Raw genomic sequence first — 24,563 nt, 5'->3', positions numbered from 1 at the left:
TTTTTTATGGTCACTTTGTTTAGTGTAGATAGGGGGAGCAATTATTTTCTGTTAAGGATGAGGTAGTAAATATTTCGGGCTCTGTGAACCATACAGTCTGTCATGGTGACTGAACTCTGACATAATGCAAAAGTAACTGTAGGCAATAAGAAACTGAATGAGCATGACTATGTTCTTAATAAGACTTTATATATAATAGTAGGCCGTGTTCAGATTTGGCCCATGGGCTATAGTTTGCCAGCTTTTGGCATGATGAATAATATATACAGTTGACACTTGAATAACATGGGTTTGAACTGTGTTCCACTTATATGAAGTTTTTTTTCGATAAATGCAATACAGTATTGTAAATGTATATTCTCTTCCTTATGATTTTCTTTTCTTTTTTTTCATGTCAGAGTCTACCATCTTTTATTATTATTTTTTTTTTCTCATTACATTCAGGAAAATTATTTTTTAGTAACACTGGAAATGAGAAATATCTGGCTGGGAATTCCATTCTCCCATCACTTCTCAAGAGTATGCTTTGCTGATCTGGGTCACTTTATTCCATTCCTCCTCCCTTCCTCAGCATCCACCCCTCTTCTTCTTCTTTTTTAAATGTTCATTTTTCTTTTCTTTCCCTCTTTTTTTTAAATTTAAATTCAGTTAACTGAGATATAAACATCTAATGTATTATTAGTTTCAGAGGTAGAGTTCAATAATTCATTATATAACACCCAGTACTCATTATATCATGTGCCCTCCTTAATGTCCATCATCCAGTTATCCCATCTTGCCATCCCCCTCACGTATAGCAACCTTCACTTTGTTTCCAATGATTAAGAGTCTCTTTATGATTTGTATCCCTCTCTGATTTCAACTTGTTTTATTTTCCCTCTCTCCCCTATAATACTGTTTTGTTTTTTAAATTCTACATGAGTGAGATCACATGATAATCGTCTTTCTCTGATGAACTTATTTCGCTCAGTATAATACTCTCTAGTTCCATCCATGTTGATGATGTAAGTGGTAAGATTTCCTCCTTTCTGATGACTGAGTAATATTCCACTATATATAAACCACATCTTCTTTATCCATTCATCTACTAATGGACATCTGGGCTTTTTCCACAGTTTGTCTATTGTATATATTGCTGCTATAAACATTGGGGTGTAAATACCCCTTCAGATCACTACATTTTGTATCTTTGGAGTAAATACCTAGTAGTGCAATGGCTGGGTTGTAGGGTAGCTCTATTTTTAACTTCTTGAGGAACCTCCATACTGTTTTCAGAGTGGCTGCACTAGCTTGCATTCCCGCCAACAGTGTAAGAGTGTTTTCTTTCTCTGCATCTCAGCCAATATCTGTCATTTCCTGACTTGGAAATTTTAGCCATTCTGACCAGTGTGAGGTAGTATCTCATTGTGGTTTTGATTTGTATTTATTTCCCTGATGCCGAGTGATGTGGAACATTTTTACTTGTGTTTGGTGGCCATCTGCATGTCTTTGGAGAAATGTCTGTTCATATCTTCTGCCCATTTCTTGATTGGATTATTTGTGTTTGGGGTGTTTAGTTTGATCAGTTCTTTATAGATCTTGGATATTAGCCTTTTATCTGATAAGACATTTGCAAATATCTTCTCCCATCTCAAAGGCTACTTTTACTTTTGTTGACTGTCTCCTTTATTATACAAAAAGCTTTTTATCTTGATGAAATCCCAGTGGCTTATTTTTGCCTCTGTTTCACTTGGCTTTGGAGACTGTCTAGCAAGAAGTTGCTCTGGCTGAGGACAGTGATGTTGCTGCCTGTGTTTTTCTCTAGAATTTTGATGGGTTCCCTTCTCACATTTAGATCTTTCATCCATTCTGAGTCTAGTTTTTTTGTATGGTTTAAGGAGATGGTCCAGTTTCATTCTTTTGCTTGTGGTTGTCCAGTTTTCCCAGCACCATTTGTTGAAGAGACTATCTTTTTTCCATTGGATATTCTTCCTGCTTTGTCAAAGATTAATTGATCCAATGATCTGTGTGTCTGTTTTAGTACCAGTACCATATTGTCTTGATGATTACAGATTTGTATATCTTGAAAATGATTATGGTTTTTTAATACCGTGAAGTCCGAGTTTGAATGCCACCAATTTTGGTTTTCTTTTTTAAGATTGCTTTGGCTATTTGGGTTCTTTTCTGGTTCCATATAAATTTTAGGATTATTTGTTCTAACTCTGAAAAAAGTTGATGGTATTTTGATCCTATTTGATCCCTGTTTGATAGACATTGCATTGAATGTATAGAATGTATAGATTACGCTAGGTAGCATACATTTTAACAATATTTGTTCTTCCAGTCCATGAACATGGAACATTTTTCTGTTTCTTTAGGTCTTCCTCAATTTCTTTCATGAGTGTTCTATAGTTTTCTGAGTACACATCCTTTGCCTCTTTGGTTAGGTTTACTCCTAGGTATCTTATGATTTTTGTGCAACTGTAAATGGGGTCAATTCCTTAGTTTCTCTTTCTTCTGTCTCATTCTTAGTATATACAAATGCAACTGGTTTCTGTGCATTGATTTTATATCCTGCAACTTTGCTGAATTCCTGTATGTGTTCCAGCAATTGTGGGGTGAAGTCTTATTTTTTCCACATACAGTATCATGTCATTATGAAGAGTGAGAGTTTGACTACTTCTTTGTCAGTTTGAGTGCCTTTTATTTATTTGTTTTGTCTGATTGCTGAGGCTAGGACTTGCAGTACTATGTTGAGCAACAGTGGTGATAATGGACATCCTTGCTGTGTTCTGACCTTAGGAGAAGTCTTTCAGTTTTTCCCCATTAAGAATATTATTCACTGTGGGATTTTCATAGATGGCTTTTATGATACTGAGGTATCTTCCCTTTAACTCTACACTGTGAAGAGTTTTAATCAAGAAAGGATACTGTATTTTGTCAAATGCTTTTTCTGTATTTATTGAGAGGATCACATGGTTCTTATCCTTTCTTATATTAATATGGTATATCACATTGATTGATTTGTGGATGTTGAACCACCGTTGCAGCCCGGGAATAAATCCCACTTGGTTGTGGTGAATGATCCTTTTAATGTACTCTTGGATCCTATGGACTAGTATCTTGACATCCATGTTCATTGGGGTATTGGTCTATGGTCTACTTGGTTGGGTCTTTGTCTGGTTTTGGAATCAAGGTAGTACTGACCTCATAGAATGTGTTTGGAAGTTTCCCTTCCATTTCTGTTTTTTGAAACAGCTTTAGAAGAACAAGCATTATTTCTTTAAATTCTTGGTAGAATTCCCTTGGGAAGCCTTCCGGCCCTGGACTGTAGTTTGTTGGGAGATTTTCAATTACTGCTTCAATTTCCTTGCTGTTTATGGGTCTGTTCAGGTTTTCTGTTTCTTCCTCTTTCAGTTTTGGTAGTTTATATGTCTCTAGGAATGCACCATTTCTACCAGGTTGCCTGATTTGTTGACATATAATTGCTCATAATATGTTCTTATAATTGTATTTTCTTTGTGTTGGTTGTGATCTCTCCTCTTTCATGATTTTATTTATTTTTGTCCTTTCTGTTTTCTTCTTGATAAGTCTGGTCAGGGGATTATCAATCTTACTAATTCTTTTGAAGAACCAGCTCCTAGTTTTGTTGATCTGTTCTATTGTTCTTTTGGTTTCTGTTTCATTGATTTCTGCTCTAATCTTTATTATTTATCTTCTCCTGCTGAGTTTAGGCTTAATTTGCTGTTCTTTCTCCAGCTTCTTTAGGTTAAGGTTAGATGGTGTGTGTATTTGAGACCTTTCTTGTTTCTTGAGAAAGGCTTGTATTGCTATATACTTTCCTCTTAGGACCACCTTTGCTGCATTTCAAAGGTTTTGAACAGTTGTATTTTCATTTTCATTTGTTTCCATGAATTTTTAAAATTCTTCTTTAATTTCCTGGTTAACCTACTCATTCTTTAGTAGGATACCCTTTAACCTATTTTACTGATTTTGAGGGGGTTTCTCTGTGCCTTCTGGACTTTCATGCTGCTTCCTTTCCCAGATCAGCAAAGTTCTCAACTATTATTTGATCAAATACACCTTCTGCCCCCCCTCCTTTTTTCCTCTTCTTCTGAGATCCCAATTATTCTAATATTTCACTTTATGGTATCACTTATCTGTCAGATTCTCCTTTTATAATCCAGTAGTTATTCATCTCTTTTTTTCAGCTTTATTCTCTTATTTTGTCTTCTGTATCACTGATTCTCTCCTCTGCTTCATTTATTGTAGCAGTTAGAGACTCCCATTTTTTTGTTGCCTCTCATCTCTTTTTAATTTCAACTTGATTAGATTTTAGTTCTTTTATTTCTCGAGAAAGGGATTTTCTAGTGACTTCTGTGCTTTGTTCAAGCCCAGCTAGTATCTTTATAATTGTTGTCCTGAACTCTAGATCTGACATGTTACTTATATCTATACTGATTAAGTCCCTGGAAATCAGTACTGCCTCTTGTTCTCTTTTTTGAGAACAAGTGAGTTTTGAGTGAGTTTTTCTGAGTGAATTTCTGAGTAAACAAGTGAGTGAGTTTTGAGTGAGTTTTTCTGTCTTGTTTCTATCCAGAGAAAAATAGATGAATGAGAGATCAAAGTACTAAAATGACAACAACCCCAGAGAAATATATACTAAACAAATCAGAAGAGACCTGAAACTGAAAAAGAAAATTAAAAATATTAGAGAGATAATATAATTAAATAGGTGAACAGAGCAGACCAATACACAGTAGATCCTGTGTGTATTTTGGTCTGTTTATTAGAATAGAAAACTATATCCCAAAATTATATTGTGAAAGAAATTGTATTGTGAAAGAAAAACATATATATGTACAAAAGTAAAATTAAATATGATAAATGGATAGAATGGATAGAATGTAACTGTGGAAATGAAAGCTTAAAAAGACTTTAAAAAAGAGTTGATAAAATAAGGAATTGGTTTAAAAAGAAAGAGAAAAGAGAAATTAAAATTGGAAGACTAAAGAATCATGGAGGGAAAACCCATGAGTTCTATATACTGTGTTCCCCTAGGACTGGAGTTTTGCAGTTCTGTGTGATGAGTAAGCTTGGTCTCAGCTGGATGTTCTTGCTGGTCTTCTCGGAGAGGGACCTGTTGCACTGAATCTCAGGTGTCTTTCCCCAGGTGGAACCGCACTGCCCTTGCCGCGGACCAGGCTCTGTAAGCGGTTTCTGATTGCTCTGTGTGGCTTTTGTTCCCCGAAGGCTTTCACTCTGATTTAGAGGATGAGAATGGAAATGGCAGCCTCCCAATCTCCAGCCCCAGAGCTGAAAGCTCATGCCCCCAACTCCTCAGTGTGTCCTTGGGGAAAGCAGTCACTCCTGTCTGTCCTGTCTCTGTCTGCACTCCATGCTCACCCAGCCTGTGACCAAGCATTTTTATTTCAGGCACACAACCCTGCTTCAAGTTTCCAAACCCGCAGACTCCTGTGGCACGCATTGTGCTGCTCCTCCCCGATGAGGGAGGGTAGTCTCACCATAGTTCTGCCACTTACTAGGCCCTGCTCAGTTTGTGGTTTATAGTAACCCTGAGCGGGGAGCCCACTCTTGGGTTTGCAGATAGCATTCAGCTTCCCCACTCCAGTCCTTGGGAATCCGGCTGTACTCAGGTACTCCTGTTCTTTCTGTGACCCCAGGGAGACCACACTGTCCCACCTAGGATTCTGCCTCACTTCACCCACCTGAGTGCTTTTTAGGCAGGGACATCCCTCACCAGAGCAGACTTCTAAAAGTTCTGATTTTTGCACTTGACTCCTATATGACTTTCTGGTACAGGATCATATACTCAATATGAAGAAAACAAAAATGCCTCAGATAATATGAATATACCTGCCAGTGTTCCAGATATTGGAGCTAGTAGTCAATGACTTTAAAATAATGATTAATATGGTCAAGAGAGTAGAAAAAAAGATTGAGAGCTTCATTAGAGAAGCAAAATTTATAAAAAAAATTAAGATGAAATTCTGAAACTAAAAAATAATTGAATTTCAGAACTGCAATGAATGGGTTAATAGCAGATGAGTGCAGCAGAAGACAGGATTAATGAACTGGAAGATAATTTCCTAAAAAGTTTTGGAATAAAAACACTGAGTACAGAAAGAATAAAAAAAATTTCTAAAAGAGATATGTTTAGGGCGCCTGGGTGGCTTAGTTAGTTAAGCCTCTGCCTTTGGCTAATGTGATCCTGAGGTCCTGGGATTGAGTCCCACATTGGGTTACCTGCCCCATGAGGAGCCTGCTTCTCCCTCTGTCTCTGTCTCTCTCTGTGTCATGAATAAATAAATAAAATCTTTTAAAAAAATAAAAGAGATGTTTAGTTAAAATTTTTAACATGGGAATCCAAAAAGAGATCATAGAGTAAAAACAATATATATGAAGTGAAATGGCCACATATTACCAAAACTGGTAAAAGAAAATGACAATTTAACAGATTCAAGAAATTATTTTAAGCTTAAGTAGGACAATTATTAAAACCATACATAGGAACATTGTTTTAAAACTGCTGAAAACAATAGATAAAGATAAAATTTTAAAAGTGAACAAAGAAAAACAAGACCCTTTACTTCCAAAGAAGGAATGGTAAGACTTAGGAATTTTAAGGAGGAAATCAGGTACCTTAAATATAAGTAGAGAAAAACTCCCCTGTACAAGGCCAGCATAACCTTGAAACTAAATGTGTCAAAATTGTTACAAGAAAAGTAAGATTCAAACCAGTTGCATGAATATAGATGCAAATTGGGAAATTGAATCTAGCAATACATAAAATAATACAACTGAGTGGATTTAATAGAGGAATACAAAGGTTTCTCATTTGAAACACATTATCTGATAAGGAGAAAAATCGTAATTTCTACTGATAATAAAATTCATCAGCTCATGATAATAGTAATAAAAGAGAACTTAATTTTGATAAAGTGTCTACAAAAAAAAAATCCAACAACAAAATAAGTTATTGAAGTGTTTTCCCTCTGAAATCAGAAGGAAGTAAGAGTACTTACTGTTTCTATTGAACAGTGTACTGAAAGTTCTAGTTAGTATGATAGGGAAAAAGAAGATAAGGATTGGAAAGGAAGAAATAAGAATTATCTACTGATAACATGATTATGTAGCTGTATATGTAGGTATCCAAATGAATATACAGACAGGTAAGCAAATGTAGGAGAATCTTTGGATGTAAGTTCAATATACAAAAATCAAGTGTATTTTTATATGCAACAGTAAAATAGTATTATTTATTGAAAGATACCACAGATAATAGCATCAAAAAAGATAGCTTTCCAGGAATAAATCTAAAGGAAAGATATGCATAATATATATACTGAAAAGTACAAAACGTTAAAAGAAAATAGAGAACATCTAGGTAAATTGAAGACTATGGATATGAAGACTCAATATTTATAAACATGTCAGTTCTTAAATTTATATATTCCAATTTCAATAATTAGTTACACTACATAGTTAATTTGTACATTTTCTATATATACATAAAAAGTTCAATCAAAAGACATTTCCCATTAAAACATATACTTGTAAGATGTCAAGAGACTTGCAAATTTTATAGAATGAAGTAAACTTAGATACTATTAGTACTTTAGGGACCAATGATGATTTTAGCTATGATATTTTTTTACATTAAAATTTTTATTATCTTATTGAACTATAATTGGCGTATAATATCCTATTGTTTTCAGGTGTATATCATAGTGATTCAGTATTTTTATGCATTTCAAAATGATTTCTACGATGTCTAATTACCATCAGCTATGATCTTTAGTCATGACTGCTAACTCTGTTTTGTTACATTTTTTGGTTATATGGATTAGATAAGATAGATAATTTGGGAAACCTTTAGTATGAAATCAGCTTAACTTTTATGTTGAAATATTTAATATCTTCTCACTTTAGTTAAATGAAGTAAGTGAAGAAAACAAGAAGATGGAGATTCAGGCTAAGAGAGTTCAAGCTCGCTTAGATAATTTACAGGTAAGTTGCCTGCTCTTTTGACACAAGTGAATTTTAAATTATTACTTTTGGGTTTTCTTATCTTTAATTAAACAATTGTGTTTTAATTCATGGAAATGTATTGTTGCAGAGGAAGTATGAATTTTTGACAATACAGAGGTTGAAAGGAAATTCGCATGCTGCCAATGAAATGAAAAGTTTAAAACAAGAAAAAGTACCAGTCTCAAAAACTCACAAGGTATGATACAATAGAAAATTTTTCCAATAGAAAACAAAGACATTTTTGCTTTGTTCTTGAATGTTTATTTATTTATTTATTTATTTTATTTATTTATTTTTTTGGCAAACATCATTGTGTGTTATGGAAGGATTCACCATAATAATTGCTTTACAGGAAATATTTGTATAATATTTCTAATATGCTTTTATTTACAAGAGCTAAACAAAGTATTTCAGCAGTGTTTCAGACGCAGACCTTAAACTTATTAAGAGCTTTACTATTCATTGTATTTGAAGATTCTACAAGCTTTCAATATTTTCTGTCTAGATTCCAATCCATGCCTGAATGGGCTTTGTATATTTTTCCTAAGGATTTTTTTACTTTGAGGTATAACATACAGTAACATAATGCAGAGGTTGTTAAGTATATAGCTTAGTCAATTTTGAAAATGCCTATACTCATGTAGCATACAACTAGATTTAGAACATTTCCATCATCCTAGAAAGTGCCCTTGTGTCTTTTTCAGTTCTTTCCTACAAGAAGTAGCTGTTAATCCAAGTGGGTGGAGGGGACATCAGTGAAGGCATCAACACCAACCTGCACATCTTTTCTGAGGTTCCAAGTCCAAGGTCTGCCTTCTCTCTGGGCTTGGACCTATGATTTCTTGTACAAGTAGGGCTGGCTCTGGCCTGCCAGGCAACACATATGTAAATAGATTTTTTGTGGTTGTAAATGAAAATGTTTCACTATTCCCACCTTCACCTTTTTCCTGTCATACAACTTTCCATGTTTATTAAAGGAGATGTTTTTATACTTAGTATCTAAAATGATTGAACTTATCATCTAAAGTTTCTGTTTGAAAAAAATACGTTACAATTACCCCTGTTCAGAACAATCCTAAAATTTATATGGAACCAGAAAAAAACCCAAATAGCCAAAGGAATGTTGAGAATGAAAACCAAAGCTGGAGGCATCACAGTTCTGTACTTCAAGCTGTATTACAAAACTGTAATCATCAAGATAGTATGGTACTGGCATAAAAAACAGACACAAAGATAAATGGAACAGAATAGACAACCCAGAAATGGACCCTCAACTCTATGGTTAACTAATCCTTGACAAAGCAGGAAAGAATATCCAATGGAAAAAGGACAGTCTCTTCAACAAATGGTGCTGGGAAAATTGGACAGCTACATGCAGAAAAATGAAACTATTTTTCTGTTACATGTAAAATATTGAATTATTAATGGGACCCTGTTAATTATAATGGGACCTCAGCTCCTCTGAAGACAGAACTGTTAGGGTACAAGAGAGAGTTATTTAAAATCTTGTTTGATTGAGTTCCACGTCGGGCTCCCTGTGCATGGAGCCTGCTTCTCCCTCTGCCTGTGTCTCTGTCTCTGCCTCTCATGAATAAATAAATAAAATCTTAAAAAAATAAATAAATAAAATCTTGTTTCTGCTTTCAAATCTACTTCATTCAGAAATAAAGTTCCGTTTTGTCTCATACATCTTCTATATTTTTAATTAATCAATCAATTAATTAATTAATTTGCATCTCATACATTTTTCTCCCAGGAATTTCATTTTATTAAAATTCAGTTTGCGAGCATATGGTATAATACCCACTTCTCATCTCGTGTGCCTTCCTTAGTGCCCATCACCCAGTTACCCTATATCACCACCCACCTCCCCTTCTACAACCCTTTGCTCAGTTTCTTATTTAAGATGGGTTTTCTTCTCTTCTCTCAGCCATCATTTAACATGTTTCTAAGGTTAATTGGAGGTATTTGATTTGGAATTTCCTTTGTTTAGGGAAGCTTTGTCATTCATTACATATTTTAGTGACCTTCTTTTTAGGTAAATTATTCTATGTTCCCCAAATTTAAAGCTTGCTCTTGAAATTTTATGCGATTGTGAGTGGAAATAAATATTTGACTTAATTTTTTACATATAGGTACCACTTAATGCACAAGTTTATGAACTTTTAACTGTCTTCATGGACTGGATTTCAGATCATCACCTTAGTAAAATAAAAAGTGAAGAATCTGGAATGGATGGTGAAAAGCCACTACTCAAATTTGCTTCTCAGAGAAATGATATTCGAGAAAAGTGTATAAAGGTTTGTTTTTTGATTTGTTATATATGATTCATGGAGAATAAAACTGGAGAGCCTGTGTATATGTTACAAGAGAAAAAATATTTAAAGTACTTTTCATAAAAAATTGACCATACTGGTAGTTATAAAATGATTCACTTCAGACTTCATTAAAATTAATTCATACTTCTATTTTTCTTAGCATAATGGGAGTTTCTTTTTAAAAATAGAGACTAGAAGTTAAAAACTTAGTCTAAAAATGTCAAAATAGGGGCACCTGGTTGGCACAGTGGTTGAGCCTCTGCCTTTAGCTCAGGTCGTAATCCTGGGGTCCTGGTAAGAGTCCTACAGTGGGTTCCCCATGGGGAGCCTACTTCTACCTCTGCCTATGTCTCTGCCTCTCTCTCTGTGTATCTTATGAATAAATACATAAAAATTTTAAAAATATATAAAATAAAATAAAAATGGCAGAATAATTGTTAGGCAAATGATTAGTGCTATGAATAATTCGTGATAGCAATCATTTTAGGATTTCAATTCCACTAAAATAATTTTGTTTTTTTTGTCACGAAGGGATAAAAAGTCTATTTGCAAGAGGCTTCTCATTAACAAAAAGAAGTGATCATTTTCTTAAGTTACAGACATTAATTTGGATATTGGTACTCATGATTTCTCATTAGTCTATGTGGTCATTAGAGGTTGATGATTATATTCTACAAGAAATATATTAAAACTTTTTAGACTGAACATCTATAGTTGTTGGTTTAATGTTTTCAGAAACAATTTCATAATTATTAGAGTTTCTTTCTTTTTTTTTTTAAGATTTTATTTATTTATTCATGAGAGACACAGAGAGAGAGAGCGAGAGAGGCAGAGACACAGGCAGAGGGAGAAGCAGGCGCCATGCAGGGAGCCCGATGTGGGACTCCATCCCTGGTCTCCAGGATCAAGCCCTGGGCTGAAGGCAGCGCTAAACGCTGAGCCACCTGGGCTGCCCTAGAGTTTCATTTTAGAAAATTATTTCTAGTTTTCATCCTTACCTAGAATCTGTCTTCTAAATGCCTTTTCTGCTTGCTGGAAGGCTTGCTTCCTTCAAGAAATTCGTATCCTAATCCCTGTATGTTATATCCTGTGGTAGAAGTGAATTATGGTTGCTAATCAGATAACCTTCCAGTAGAGATTGACCAGTATTGTCTGGGTGAGTTCAGTAATCATGTGAGCTTTTAACCAGAGGGGCAGAAAAGCAGGTCAGGGACTCAGCCCATGCTTGCTGGCTTTGTAGGTGGAGTAAAAGGGCCATGCCAAGAAATGCTTCAAGAAATTAGTTTAGTTTTAGTTACATTTAAGTCTTTGCTTCATTTTTAGTTTTCAGGTTTTTTGTCTCTGGTACAAGATAAAAGTGTAGCTCGTTTTTTACATGTGGATATCCAGTTTTCCCAGCACCATTTATTGAAGAGACTGTCTTTTTCCCTATTGAGTGATATTGGCGTCTCTCATGAATGACAAACATCATTTCACAATCTCTATCCCATTGACCCGTATATCTCTATGCGAATACCATACTATTTTGATTACTGTAGTTTTGCACCAAGTTTGAAATCAGGGAGTGTGAAACCTTCAGCTTTTTTCATTTTCAAGATCATTTTTTGTTGACTCTGCCTGGAGATTCTATATGAATTTTAGAATGAATAGTATTCTGTGGAATATAAAAGTTTTACATTTTTATGTAGTAAAATCCATATCCTTTCTTTTATTTTTACCATCGCATCAGTGTTAAAATAGACTTATCTTGCCCCAACATTTGGAAAATATTTAACTTTGTATTTTTTTATGTTTCTAGGCTTTTTATTTATTTCATGGTTATTTATTCATTTATTTCATGGTTGAAATATTTAATTTTATGTTTCTAGGCTTTTTATTTATTTCATGGTTATTTATTCATTTATTTCATGGTTGAAATATTTAATTCATCTGTGATATATTTTGGTATAAAGAGTGTAGTAGAGATCCATTTTCTTTCTTTTTTTTAATTTTAAAGATTTTATTTATTTATTCATAGAGAGAGAGAGAGATTGAGGCAGAGACACAGGCAGAGGGAGGAGCAGGCTTCATGCAGTGAGCCCAATGTGGGATTCGATGGGACTCCAGGATCATGCCCTGGGCCAAAGGCAGTTGCTAAACTTTAGCTGAGCCACCCAGGGATTCCCCCATTTTTGTTTTGTTTTTTAAATGGTAAATTATCTTTGTGGAGTCACTCCTATTTCACCCATTGATTTGAAATGTATATGAAATATATATTATATAAGAAATGTATATATGAGGTGGGGTCTATTTCTGCACTCACTACTCTGTTCCATTGATCTGTCTGTTCCTGTACTACTTACTGCTGCAGTGTTCTGATTGATTCTGACTGTAATACATGATTATACATGAGTAGGGAAGTTTCTGGTTATTCTTTTTGTTTCTGGTTATTTTTTTTTTTTTAAGATTTTTTTATTTTATTTACTCATGAGAGATATAGAGCGAGAGAGAGAGGCAGAGACACAGGCAGAGGGAGAAGCAGGCTCCATGCAGGGAGCCCGACGGACTTGATCCTGGGTCTCCAGGATCATACCCCGGGCTGCAAATGGCACTAAACCGCTACGCCACCGGGGCTGCCCTGTATTTTTTATTTGAATAGATTCTTCATTTCTTACTGTTTTTGTTTTTGTTTTTGTTTTTGTATCTTTTATGTATGTGTTGAAGTTCTCACTGAATCCATACACTCTTCTGAAGTTTAGTGAGTATCTTTTTGGTCATTACTTTGAGTTCTTTATTAGTAATATCAAAGATACTGCCTTGAATATCTTTTTACATATTATCTATCTCTGTTTCCCTTTGCTCTTTTGCTGTGGTTTTGTCCTGTTTTTTCCTTTGGGACATATTTCTCTGTTTTCTCATTTCATGTAACTCTCTTTGTTTGTTGCTACGTATTAGGTAGGTCAGTAGTATCACTTCATCTTGAAAATGCTGGCCTTGTATAGAAGAGGTCCCTGTGTGCCCTGTAGCGCTGTGCCCCCAGTGACCAGGACCAGGTACTCCAGATGTGTCTCTGATGTGGGCTGTGTGTGCTCTCCTTTTGGATCTGAGCCTTTAGCCCCCTTGGCTACAGTGATCCTGCTTTGCCTGCTCTTGGCATACTGGGCAGAATTTGGTTTTTGCCATTCAGGGACTTGTCTGAGGCTTCCATGGGCTTGTAGGTGGGTGGTGCCAGCAGTCTGCAGTTAACCTCTCAGCTGCACTTGCAGGGTACTGAGCAGCATTACTTTCTACCTGCAGGACCAACTAAGAGGCTTTCCTTTGTCAGTGGAGCTGGCAGTCAGACTAGATTCTGCGCTTGGCTTCTCTACCATAGACACCAGTGCACCCAATGGCAGGGCTTTCTCCCAGTGCAGCCAGCTAGAAGACTCAGCTGCTGGAACTGTGGGTGTGCTAGTGTGTGGGGTTATTTCTCCTCCCCAGAGCAAGAGTCACTTTGGAGTGATGCCCATCCCTGCTGGAGCGTTTGCAGGGTGTGTTGGGGCTGGAGCAGCTTTGGATGGATCCCTGGCGAGCGATCCTTCGGTTGGGACAGGTTTTTAAGGGAACACTGGGCTGGCATGAGGCATGCAGTGTTAGCAAGATAGATGGAGAGTTTTAGCCTTGGCTCCAACAAGTGTCTGGCTATCAAGTCTGGAGGAGGGAAATTAAAATGGGGCCCTCTGGCACTTTTGTTCTTAGAGGAATCTGAAGATCCCTGCCTCTCCACTGTACCTTCTGAGATTAGTAAATGAATCTTCTTTATATAAACTCCAGGTGCTTTTCAGACTGCTGCTTCTGTGCTGTGTCTTGGGGCTGGAGTTATGCTGGTTCTTTAAGGGTGGGGACTCAGTTTCCTATTGCCCTCTGGCTCTCCTAGAGTTAAGCCTGCTGATTTTCAAAATACCTGGAGTTAAGCCCATCTGATTTCAAAAGCTCCCAGAGTTAGGCCCCACTGGTTTTCAAAGCCAGATGTTACAGTAACTCCTCTTCCGAGTCTTCCCAGTTCAACTCTCCAGTGGCTGGAGTGCCTCTGTAGAGTCTGATCTTGCTTCTCTGTACTTGTGGTATTCCTCCCATTTGTGGTTAGTCTTAACAGAGGTTTGGTTTCCAGCCAAATCCCACCCCTCTTACACTTTTTGAAGTTGCCTCCTCTCTACAATTAACTGTGGAATGTCTGTCTGTTCTTCCAGTCTTCATGCTGTTTGCATAGTAAGTTACATTGGTGTAGCTGTTTAGTGTGGGTGCACCCATGGGACAAGGTAAGCTCAGGATCACCTATTATTCATAGTTTTAAAAATGCTTCCACATTTATTTTTTCATGTAATCCTCATAACAGTTTTTGTGAGATAACTAGCACACCTATCATGCCAATTTTACAAGCAGGATAAGAGAGTTTTGAGATTTTATTATTTTACATGGCTAGGAAGGAAATGGCAAATTTGGAACTTAATGCATGTACTTTCTACTGTCTTGTCTCTAATAATCCATGGTGAAAAACAAAATTGAAATAAATTTCTATTAAGGTTATAAGCATCAATACAGTTTTCCATGAGGAGCTAGCTATTCATTGCTTTATTGCCTTTGTAAATAAAAATTTTCTTTAAAGTTGATATAACTCATTATCTACTAAAATATTAAAGTTCAAGTTTCAGTGATGTACAAAAGTCTATTCTAAACTACATAGTTAAAATAGTAAAAGAATATGAAATAATGGTTTAAAACAGCTTTGAAACTTTATATGGTAGCTAAGATTGTCATAAGTACTGGTCCCTAAGATAGCCATATCTCTCCATCTGTATCTATGTATTTTCTCCATGTTGCAAAGCTGAAGGTTGATATGCAAAAAAATTGTTACAAGAATTGTGAGCTTCCTTTAGGACTGACACATTTGGTATCAATAGATTTCCTGTCAGGTCTTTTCATTACCGTGTATTTTCTGTGCACTGGCTATTATCTCATTTCTACATATATCCTGAATGCTAGGTAATTGACTGTTTTGTGTATTTAAAAATAACTGCTTATAACATCTTGATTCTATACGTCAAAGTTCATTCATATTTTGGGAATCTGTTAGAGACCCTAAAAGAAGCTTTTAGTATTGTTTCCCTCTATGTATTGATTCCAGAAGAAAAATAACCTAGAATTTCTAGCCTATAAAATTTGAAGTAATAATTTCTGTTATAAATATTTAGAATGCAAGAATCAGTAAAATTGTGGAAGCTTAGAGATCTTACTAGAATACTTATTAACCGGTCCATATATAGATGTCTATAGGTGGCTCTCAGTGCTTTTTTATATTTAGTTCAAATTAGAACCTAACAAGGCACATATTCATTAGAACACTCCATTCAGTTTTAGAGTATACATTCCTCTCAAGTGCATCTGGAACATTATCCAGCCTAGCCCATATGGCAGACCATAAAACAAATCTTTTTTTTTTTTTTTTCATAAAACAAATCTTAATTATACAGGGTATGTTTTCTGACCATAGTGGAATGAAATTAGAAGTCAGTAACAGAAAAAATTTGAGAAAATCACAAATATATGGAAATTAAATAATATATACCTAAACAACTGGCCAATGAAATAATCACAAGGAAAATTAGAAAACAAGATGAAAAAAAAAAAAAGAGAATACATGTACCAGGATGCATGGGATACAGCTAGGACAATACTTAGAAATGTGCAGCTGCAAATGCCTACCTTAGAAAAGATGAACAATCTCTGTAATGTAACCTTCTACCAAAAGACACTGAAATAGTCCCGTAAACTAATCCTAAAGCCAGCAGGAAAGAAGTACTAAAGAGTAGAGCAAAAGCTAATGAAATAGACAGTAGAAAAACAGCAGAGCAAGGCACCTGGGTGGCTCAGTGGTTGAGTGTCTGCCTTTGGCTCAGGTCGTGATCCTGGGATCAAGTCCTTTATCAGACTCCCTGTACAGAGCCTGATAAAGGACTCCTATGCCTATGTCTCTGCCTCCTTCTCTGTGTCTCTCATGAATAAATAAATAAAATCTTAAAAAAAAAGAAAAAAAACCCCCAAAATCAAAAGAAGTGAAAGTTGGTTCTTTGCAAAGATTTTGAAACTTGACAAACCTTTAACAAGATTGGCAAAGTAAAGAGGAAACCAAACCAGGATTACTAAAATTGGGAATAAAAGTGGAGACGTTACCAGTCTATAGAAGTAGAAAGGTTATAAGGAAATACTATGAATAATCATGAGCTAATAAGATAAATAAGTGACAACTTCCTAGAGATACAGAAACTGTCAAAAATGACTCAAGAAGGAATAGAAAAGTTAAATTGATCTGTAACAAGGACATTAAATTAATCAAAAGACTGCCTACAAAGAAAAATACAGGCCCATATGACTTCACTGGTGAAATCTACCAGACATTTAAAAAATTAATATAAATTCTTTACAAACTCTTCTCAAATATAGAGAAGGATCTCACACTTACCAACTCATTTTATGAGGCCAGTATCATAGTGATAACAAAACCAGACAAATATATCACAAAAACACTAGAAACCAATCTCTTACTATTACACAAAAATTCTCAACCCAATACAAACAGATTGAATCCAGCCATTATAAAAAGAATTATATACCATTACCAAGTGCAGTTTATCCCAGGAATATAAGGTTCACTTATCCTCCAGAAATCAACTCATGTAATGCATGATAACAGTAGAATAAGGACAAAAATCACAAGATTTTCTCAGTAGATACAGAAAAAGCATTTGACAGTCCAACATACCTTTATGATAAAAGCTGTGAAAAGTTAGAGATAAAAGAGATAAAAGGGAACTTCTTTAACCTGATAAAGCATATCTACAAAACCTACACAGCTAACATCATATTTAGTGAGGAAAAACTATGATTTCTCTCTAAAATTAGGAAGAGAGGAATACTCCCACCTCTTCTATTCGACATGTGCAGGGCAGTTAGCCAAGGAAATGAAATAAACCCAACCAGAGCAGGAAGAAAGTAAAACTATTTGCAGATGACATAATCTTGTTTATGTAGAAGCCTAAGGAATTCACTAAAAAACTGTTAAAACGGGATCCCTGGGTGGCGCAGCGGTTTGGCGCCTGCCTTTGGCCCAGGGCGCGGTCCTGGAGACCCGGGATCGAATCCCACGTCGGGCTCCCGGTGCATGGAGCCTGCTTCTCCCTCTGCCTGTGTCTCTGCCTCTCTCTCTCTCTCACTGTGTGCCTATCATAAATAAATAAAAGTTTAAAAAAATTAAAAAAAAAAAAAAAAAAAAAAAAACTGTTAAAACTATTACACAAATTAAGATTAAAGGATACAAGTTCAATATTCAGAAAAGCAATTGTGTGTATATACTAGCAATGAACCATTTGAAAATGAGTTTAAGAAAACAGTTCCATTTTCAGTGGCATCAAAAAGAATAAAATACTTAGGACTCAGTTTTTCAAAAGAAGTGTAAATAAAACTCATGCTCTGAAAACTGTAAAACATTGTTGAAAGAAATTAAAATTGAATGACATCCTTATTCATGGATTGAGCTAGCATGCTTCCTAAACTGATCTACATATTCAGTGCAACCTTTATTATAAAATCCCAGCTGGCATCTTTGCAGGAGTTAATAACCTCATCCTGAAATTCAAATGGAAATACAGGGACTCAGAATATCCAAAACAAGGTTGAGAAAGGACAGAGTTGGAGGATTCACACTTCTTGATTTTAAGTTTTCCTGCAAAGATACAGTAATGAATAGAGTGTGATATTAGCATAAGAATAGATATACAAATCAAGGGAATAGAATTCAGACTCCAGAACTGAACCTCATAGTGTACCCAAGGCCTACACGTAAGAGGTTAAAAAGTACAAAATTCTTTTAAAGAAAACATACAAGCAAATTGTGCCTTTGGATTTGGCTGTGTTTTCTTAAATATGACACAAAGCATAAGAAACCAAAGAAAAAGGGTAAATTGGGCTTTATCAAAATATTTTAATTAACTACTTAAATAAACGAGTTGACCTGAATACACTTTTTTTTTTTTTTAAGATTTATTTACTTATTTTAGAGAGAGAGTGGACGTGCATGTGTGTGGTGGAGGGTTGCAGAAGGACAGAGGGAGAGAAAGAATCTCAAATGACTCCCTGCTGAGCACAGAGCCCTTTGCTGGACTTGATCCCATGACCCTGATCATGACCTGAGCCAAAATCAAGAGTCGGATGCTCAACTGACTGAGCTACCTAGGTGCCCTATGAATAGACATTTTTCCAAAGAAGACATATACATGGTTAACAGGTATATGAAAAGCTCAATATCGCTGATAATCTGAGAAGTACAGATGAAAACAAAACTACAATGAGATCTCACGTGTTCTTACCACCAAAAAAAAAAGGATAACTGGATATGTTAATTAGCTTGCTTGTGGTAGTCTTTTCACAAAGTATGCATATATTAAGACCACATTATAGACCTTAGATATATTCAGTTTTGTCGGTCATATCTCAGTAATGGAAGGGATGTGGAAATAACATGTGGAAAAACATGGAATTGGGGGAAAGAGCAGTGTATATTAATTATTTACAAAAGATTTGGATATGAACAGAGTAATAGGCAGGGTTGGAGTATGGGAAAAGAAGGCAGGGTTGAAGTATGGTTATCTTTGGGGGCGTTGCCAACAAATTTGGCTTCTGCATCTCTGCAGCCTATTACATTGCCTTGATAAAACCACATTCCAGTAAATGTGAATTGTTGTTGAGGCCAAATCCAGAAGACACACAAACCTCCATTGTTGAGAAAATTCTAACTAATAAAAAATGAAATCTAAGATGAAATTTTTTTTTTAACTTTTATGCCTCAGAGGATACCATCATGAGAGTCAAAAGATAACCCTACTTAATGAAGAAACTATTTTTCAAATCATGTATCTGATAAGGGACTTCCATCTGAAATATTTTTTAAAAAGGCTTATAACTCAGTAATAAAAAGAAAACCTAATTTAAAATGCACTATGGATCTGATTAGACATTTCTCTAAAAATCATATACAAATGGTCAATTAGCACATGAAATGTTCAGCATTACTAATTTGGGAAATGCAAATCAAAACATTGATATATCCTACCCATAGGATGACTAAAATTAAAAAACAACAACAAAAACAGATAATCTTAATTGTGACCAAAATGTGAATGAAGAAATTGAAACTCATACACTGCTGGTGAAAATGTAAAACTCTGTAGCACATTTGGAAAAAGTCTGGCACTTCTTGAAAAGATTTTTTTTTTAAATTTTATTTATTTATGATAGTCACAGAGAGAGAGAGAGAGAGGCAGAGACACAGGCAGAGGGAGAAGCAGGCTCCATGCACCGGGAGCCTGACGTGGGATTCGATCCCGGGTCTCCAGGATCGCGCCCTGGGCCAAAGGCAGGCGCCAAACCGCTGCGCCACCCAGGGATCCCTCTTGAAAAGATTTAACATCAATTTGCTCTATGACTCAGCAACTCCACTTCCAGGTATATACAGGAGAAATGAAGTTATGTGTGCACAAGAGAAATTTATACATGAATGTTCATAGAAGCATGATTCATAGTAGCCAAAAAGTGGAAATAACTCTGATGTCCATGAGTGGACAAATGAATAAATAAAATGGTTTACATCTGTACAGTGGAATATTGTTTGGTGGTTAAAAGGGATGATGTTTTTGGTGCATTCTACAACATGAAAGAACTTTGAAAATATTGACAGTGGAAGAAGCAAGTCACAAAAGACCAAATACTATATGATTCCATGTATATGAAAAATCCAGAAAAGGTAAATGTATATAAAGAAGACAGAACAGTGTTTGCCTAGGGCTGGAGTAGTTGGAGCAAACTATTGAGGTGACTGCTAATGTTAGAGTCTTTTGGGAGAAGGCAATGAAAATGTTCTAAAACTGATTGTGATGATGATTTCACAACTGTGAAAAATTACTTAATTGTACACTTTAGGTGAATTGTATGATGAGCGAATTGTAAAACTATTAACAAAAAATTCACCACCACCACAACAGAAACAAAATATAACCAGCCCTTTGTGGTGTCTTGGTCTTAGTGTCTCCTAAGTCTCTTTAACCTTGGGATACTTCACTTTCTCCACCATCTTCCTTCCTTAGCTTTTTTTTTCTTTTTTAAGATTTTATTTATTCATGACAGAAAGAGAGAGAGGCAGAGACACAGGCAGAGGGAGAAGCAGGCTCCATGCAGGGAGCCCAGCATGGGACTCGATCGGGGTCTCCAGGATCACACCCTGGGCTGTAGGCGGCACTAAACCGCTGGGCCACTGGGTCCGCCCGTTCCTTCCCATTTTTTATGCTAATAACTTGTTGAAGAGTCAAATTCAGTTGAGTATGTCACAGTGTTAATTCTTCTACATACGTTCTTTTGGTGTTATGTAATTTGTATGACAGATACTTTATAGGTAATTCTGTGTATTTTATCGTGCCTACATATGTGTAGTTGCATTTGGAAGATTCCCTCTGAAAAAAATCACTGACCAACCTTCCTTCCTTCTTCTTCATCCTCCTCCTTTTTTTTTTTTTTTTTTTTTTTGCCTATTTTGCCTAGGTTGGGGCTTGAACTCGCACAATCCCAAGATAAGGATCATTTTCTCTACTGACTCTTTACTAGTTTTAAATCTCATATTAAAATATAGGGTGGGGGGGGAATTAAGTATACAAGATCTTACTGGAATTAAGAGAGTAGGTATTTATTAAATTCCTTTCACACACAGAAGTACAGTTTAGACATTTTTCAACTTGACATGTCTGTAATTTTTCAATTTTCCTTGAGATTTCATTCCAGAAAATGATTACTAAGATAGTAGGAAACCAGTGCAGACCTTTAAGGAGAAAATAGCATCAAGTTTATGCTTTTAAAAAGATCCGGGGATCCCTGGATGGCGCAGTGGTTTAGCGCCTGCCTTTGGCCCAGGGCACGATCCTGGAGACCCGGGATCGAATCCCACGTCGGGCTCCCGGTGCATGGAGCCTGCTTCTCCCTCTGCTTATGTCTCTGCCTCTCTCTCTCTCTCTCTCTGTGTGACTATCATAAATAAATAAAAATTTAAAAAAAAATAAAAAGAAAAAATAAAAGAAAAAATAAAAAGATCCCATTGGCTGCTACATGGAGACAGGTTACATGGCACCAGAGCAGATGCTGGAGAACAGTTAGGAAACTCTTAAGTTGTTGAGGTGAAATGAGATTGTGTTATGGAATTAAAAGGTAACAGATGAGACTTGGTAAGGCATCTAATATATCAGTTGATGTGACCGTTTTGGCTCCCGGGTTTCTGGCTTTTGCAACTCGATGAATGTAAGTAGTATTCACTCAAAATAGGAAATGTTGGAGTGCATCTCGGTTTGAGCCTCCTTAATCTGATACATTCTGCAAAAGCTGAGTTTGAGATACCAAAGTGGGTGTTTCTGGTAGGTTTTGATATAAGGGACCAGAGCTCAGCAGAGAGAGAGGTCTATGCTAGATACGTCAGTAGGCTGTGTGGGCTAATACTGAATTTGAGGAACCCCTACATTTAATGATCAGGCAAGTGATGGTGAACCAGCCCAGGAGACTGATAGTGCCTCGAGCAGTAGAAGGAAAACTAGGAGAAACTGGTGTCACAAAAGCCAAAGAGTATTTCTTTTCTTTCTAAAAAAAATTATTTAAATTCAGTTAAGCCAACATATAGTACATCATTAGTTTCAGATATAGTGTTCATAATTTGTCAGTTCTGTATAACACCCAGTACTCATCACATCACATGTGGGCCTATTTAATGCCCATCACCCAATTACCCCCATCACCTTACCCACCTCCCCTCCAGCAACCCTCAGTTTGTTTCCTATAGATAAGAGTCTCGCATGGTTTTTCTCATTCTCTGATGACTTCTTCGGTTTTCCCTCTCTTACCCTATGATCCTCTGCGCTTTTTCTTGTATTCCACATGTGAGTGAAACCATATGATGATTCTCTTTCTCAGTTTGACTTATTTTGCTCAGCATAATACCCTCCAGTTCCATCCAGGTTGATGTAAATGGTAAGCAGAGTAATATTCCATTGTATATGTATACCACATCTTCTTTATCCATTCATCTGTTGATGGACATCTCAGCTTTTTCCACAGTTTGGCTATCATGGACATTGCTGCTACGAACATTGGGATGCAGGTGCCCCTTCAGATCATAACATTAATATTTTGGGGGTCAATACCTAGTAGTACAATTAGTAGGTGGAAAGGTAGCTCTATTTTTAATTTTTTGAGGAACCTACACTCTGTTTTCCAGAGTGGCTGTACCAGCTTGCATTCCCACGAATAGTGCTACACATCCTCTCCAACATTTGTTGTTTCATGTCTTGTTCATTTTAGCCATTCTGACTGGTGTGAGGTGGTATTTCATTGTGGTTTTGATTTGTATTTCCCTGATGCCAAGTGATGTGGAACATTTTCTCATGTGTCTGTTGGCCATTTGTATACCTTCTTTGGAGAAATGTCTGTTCATGTCTTCTACCCATTTCTTGATTGGATTATTTGTGTTTTGGGTGTTGAGTCTGATAAGTTCTTTCTAGATCTTGGTTACTAACTTTTTATCTGATGTGTCATTTGCAAATATCTTCTCCCATTCTGTAGGTTGTCTTTTAGCTTTTTGGACGGTTTTCTTTACTGTGTAAGGCTATTTATTTTTTTATTTTTTTATTTTTTTAAAGATTTTATTTACTCATGAGAGATACAGAGGGAGAGAGAGAGGCAGAGACACAGGCAGAGGTAGAAGCAGGTTCCATGCAGGGAGCCTGACGTGGGACTCGATCCTGGGTCTCCAGGATCACGCCCTGGGCTGCAGGCGGCACTAAACCGCTGCACCACCAGGGCTGCCCCTGGGCTTTTTATTTTGATGAAGTCCCAGTAGTTCATTTTTGCCTTTGTCTCCCTTGCCCCTGGGGATGTGTCTAGCACAAGTTGCTGAGGCAGAGGTCAAAGGGGTTGCTTCCTGTGTTCTCCTAGGATTTTGATGGATTCCTATGTTACCTTTAGGTCTTTCATCCATTTTGAGTTTATCTCAGTGTATAGATAGAAGGAAGTAGTCTAGTTTCATTCTTCTGCATGTGGCTGTCCAGTTTTCCCAGCACCATTTATTGAATAGACTGTCCTTTTTCCAGTGGATAGTCTTTCCTGCTTTGTCAAAGATTAGCTAACCATAGAGTTGAGTGCCCATTTCTGGGGTCTCAATTCTGTTCCATTGATCCATGTGTCTGTTTTAGTGCCAGTACCATACAGTCTTGATCACAGCTTTGTAATACAGCTTGAAATCTGGAATTGTGATGCCCCCAGCTTTGGTTTTATTTTTCAACATTCCTCTAGCTGTTTGGGGTCTTTTCTGATTCTATACAAGTCTTAGGATTATTTGTTCCAGCTCTATGAAAAATGTCTATGATATTTTGATAGGGATCGCATCAAATGTGTAGATTGCTCTGTGTATCATAGACATTTTAATAATATTTATTCTTCCCGTCCATGGGCATTGAATGTTTTTCCATTTCTTTGTGTTTTCTTTAGTTTCTTTCATAAGTGCTCTTTAGTTTTTAGAGTACAGATCCTTTACCTCTCTGGTTATTCCTAGGTATCTTACGGTTTTTGGTGCAACTGTAAATGGGATCGATTCCTTAATTTCTTTCTTCTGTCTCATTGTCAGTGTATAGAAATGCAACTGGTTTCTGTGTGTTGATTTTATATCCTGTCACTTTGCTGAATTGCTGAACGAGTTCTCACAATTTTGGGGTGGAGTCTTTTGGGTTTTCCACATAGAGTACCGTGTCATCTGTGAAGACTGGGAGTTTGACTTCTGTGTCAATTTGAGTGCCTTTTATTTCTTTTTGTTGTCTGATTGCTGAGGCTAGGACTTCCAGTACTTTGTTGAGCAATAGTGGTGATAATGGACATCCCTGTCATGTTCCTGATCTTAGGGGAAAAGCTCTGTTTTTCCCCATTGAGAATGGTATTTGCTGTGGGCTTTTTGTAGATGGCTTTTATGATATTGAGGTATCTTCTGTCTATCCCTAAACTGTGAAGAGTTTTAATCAAGAAAGGATGCTATATTTTTTTAAATGCTTTTTCTGCATTATTTGAGAGGATCATGTGGTTCTTTTCTTTATAATGTGATCTCTCATGTTTATTGATTGGTGA

General features: G+C 36.2%; 1 protein-coding gene across 11 annotated transcripts in view; it reads left to right on the top strand.

Moving 5' to 3' along the window:
• CCDC138 (coiled-coil domain containing 138) overlaps positions 1 to 24,563 on the top strand; it is a 109,920-nt gene that overhangs the window by 34,223 nt on the left and 51,134 nt on the right. For 9 of the 11 annotated variants that reach the window (XR_012039394.1, XM_072844331.1, XM_072844325.1 and 6 more), the window contains 3 exons: positions 7,933 to 8,010; positions 8,120 to 8,227; positions 10,167 to 10,331. Coding sequence is in view for 10 of the 11 variants with exons in the window: in XM_072844325.1 (XP_072700426.1) it covers positions 7,933 to 8,010; positions 8,120 to 8,227; positions 10,167 to 10,331 (351 nt within the window). In the remaining variant the exon portion in view is untranslated. Of the gene's footprint in view, positions 1 to 5,061; positions 5,189 to 7,932; positions 8,011 to 8,119; positions 8,228 to 10,166; positions 10,332 to 24,563 lie in introns of those variants that run through there. The other 2 variants (XM_072844333.1, XM_072844329.1) reach the window with 2 other exon arrangements.

Source organism: Canis lupus, chromosome 11 (genome assembly GCF_048164855.1).
Source record: "Canis lupus baileyi chromosome 11, mCanLup2.hap1, whole genome shotgun sequence".
Taxonomy (NCBI): Eukaryota; Metazoa; Chordata; class Mammalia; order Carnivora; family Canidae; genus Canis; species Canis lupus.
Note: the sequence above shows the minus strand (reverse complement) of the source record. Positions and strands in the feature narration are given on the sequence as shown.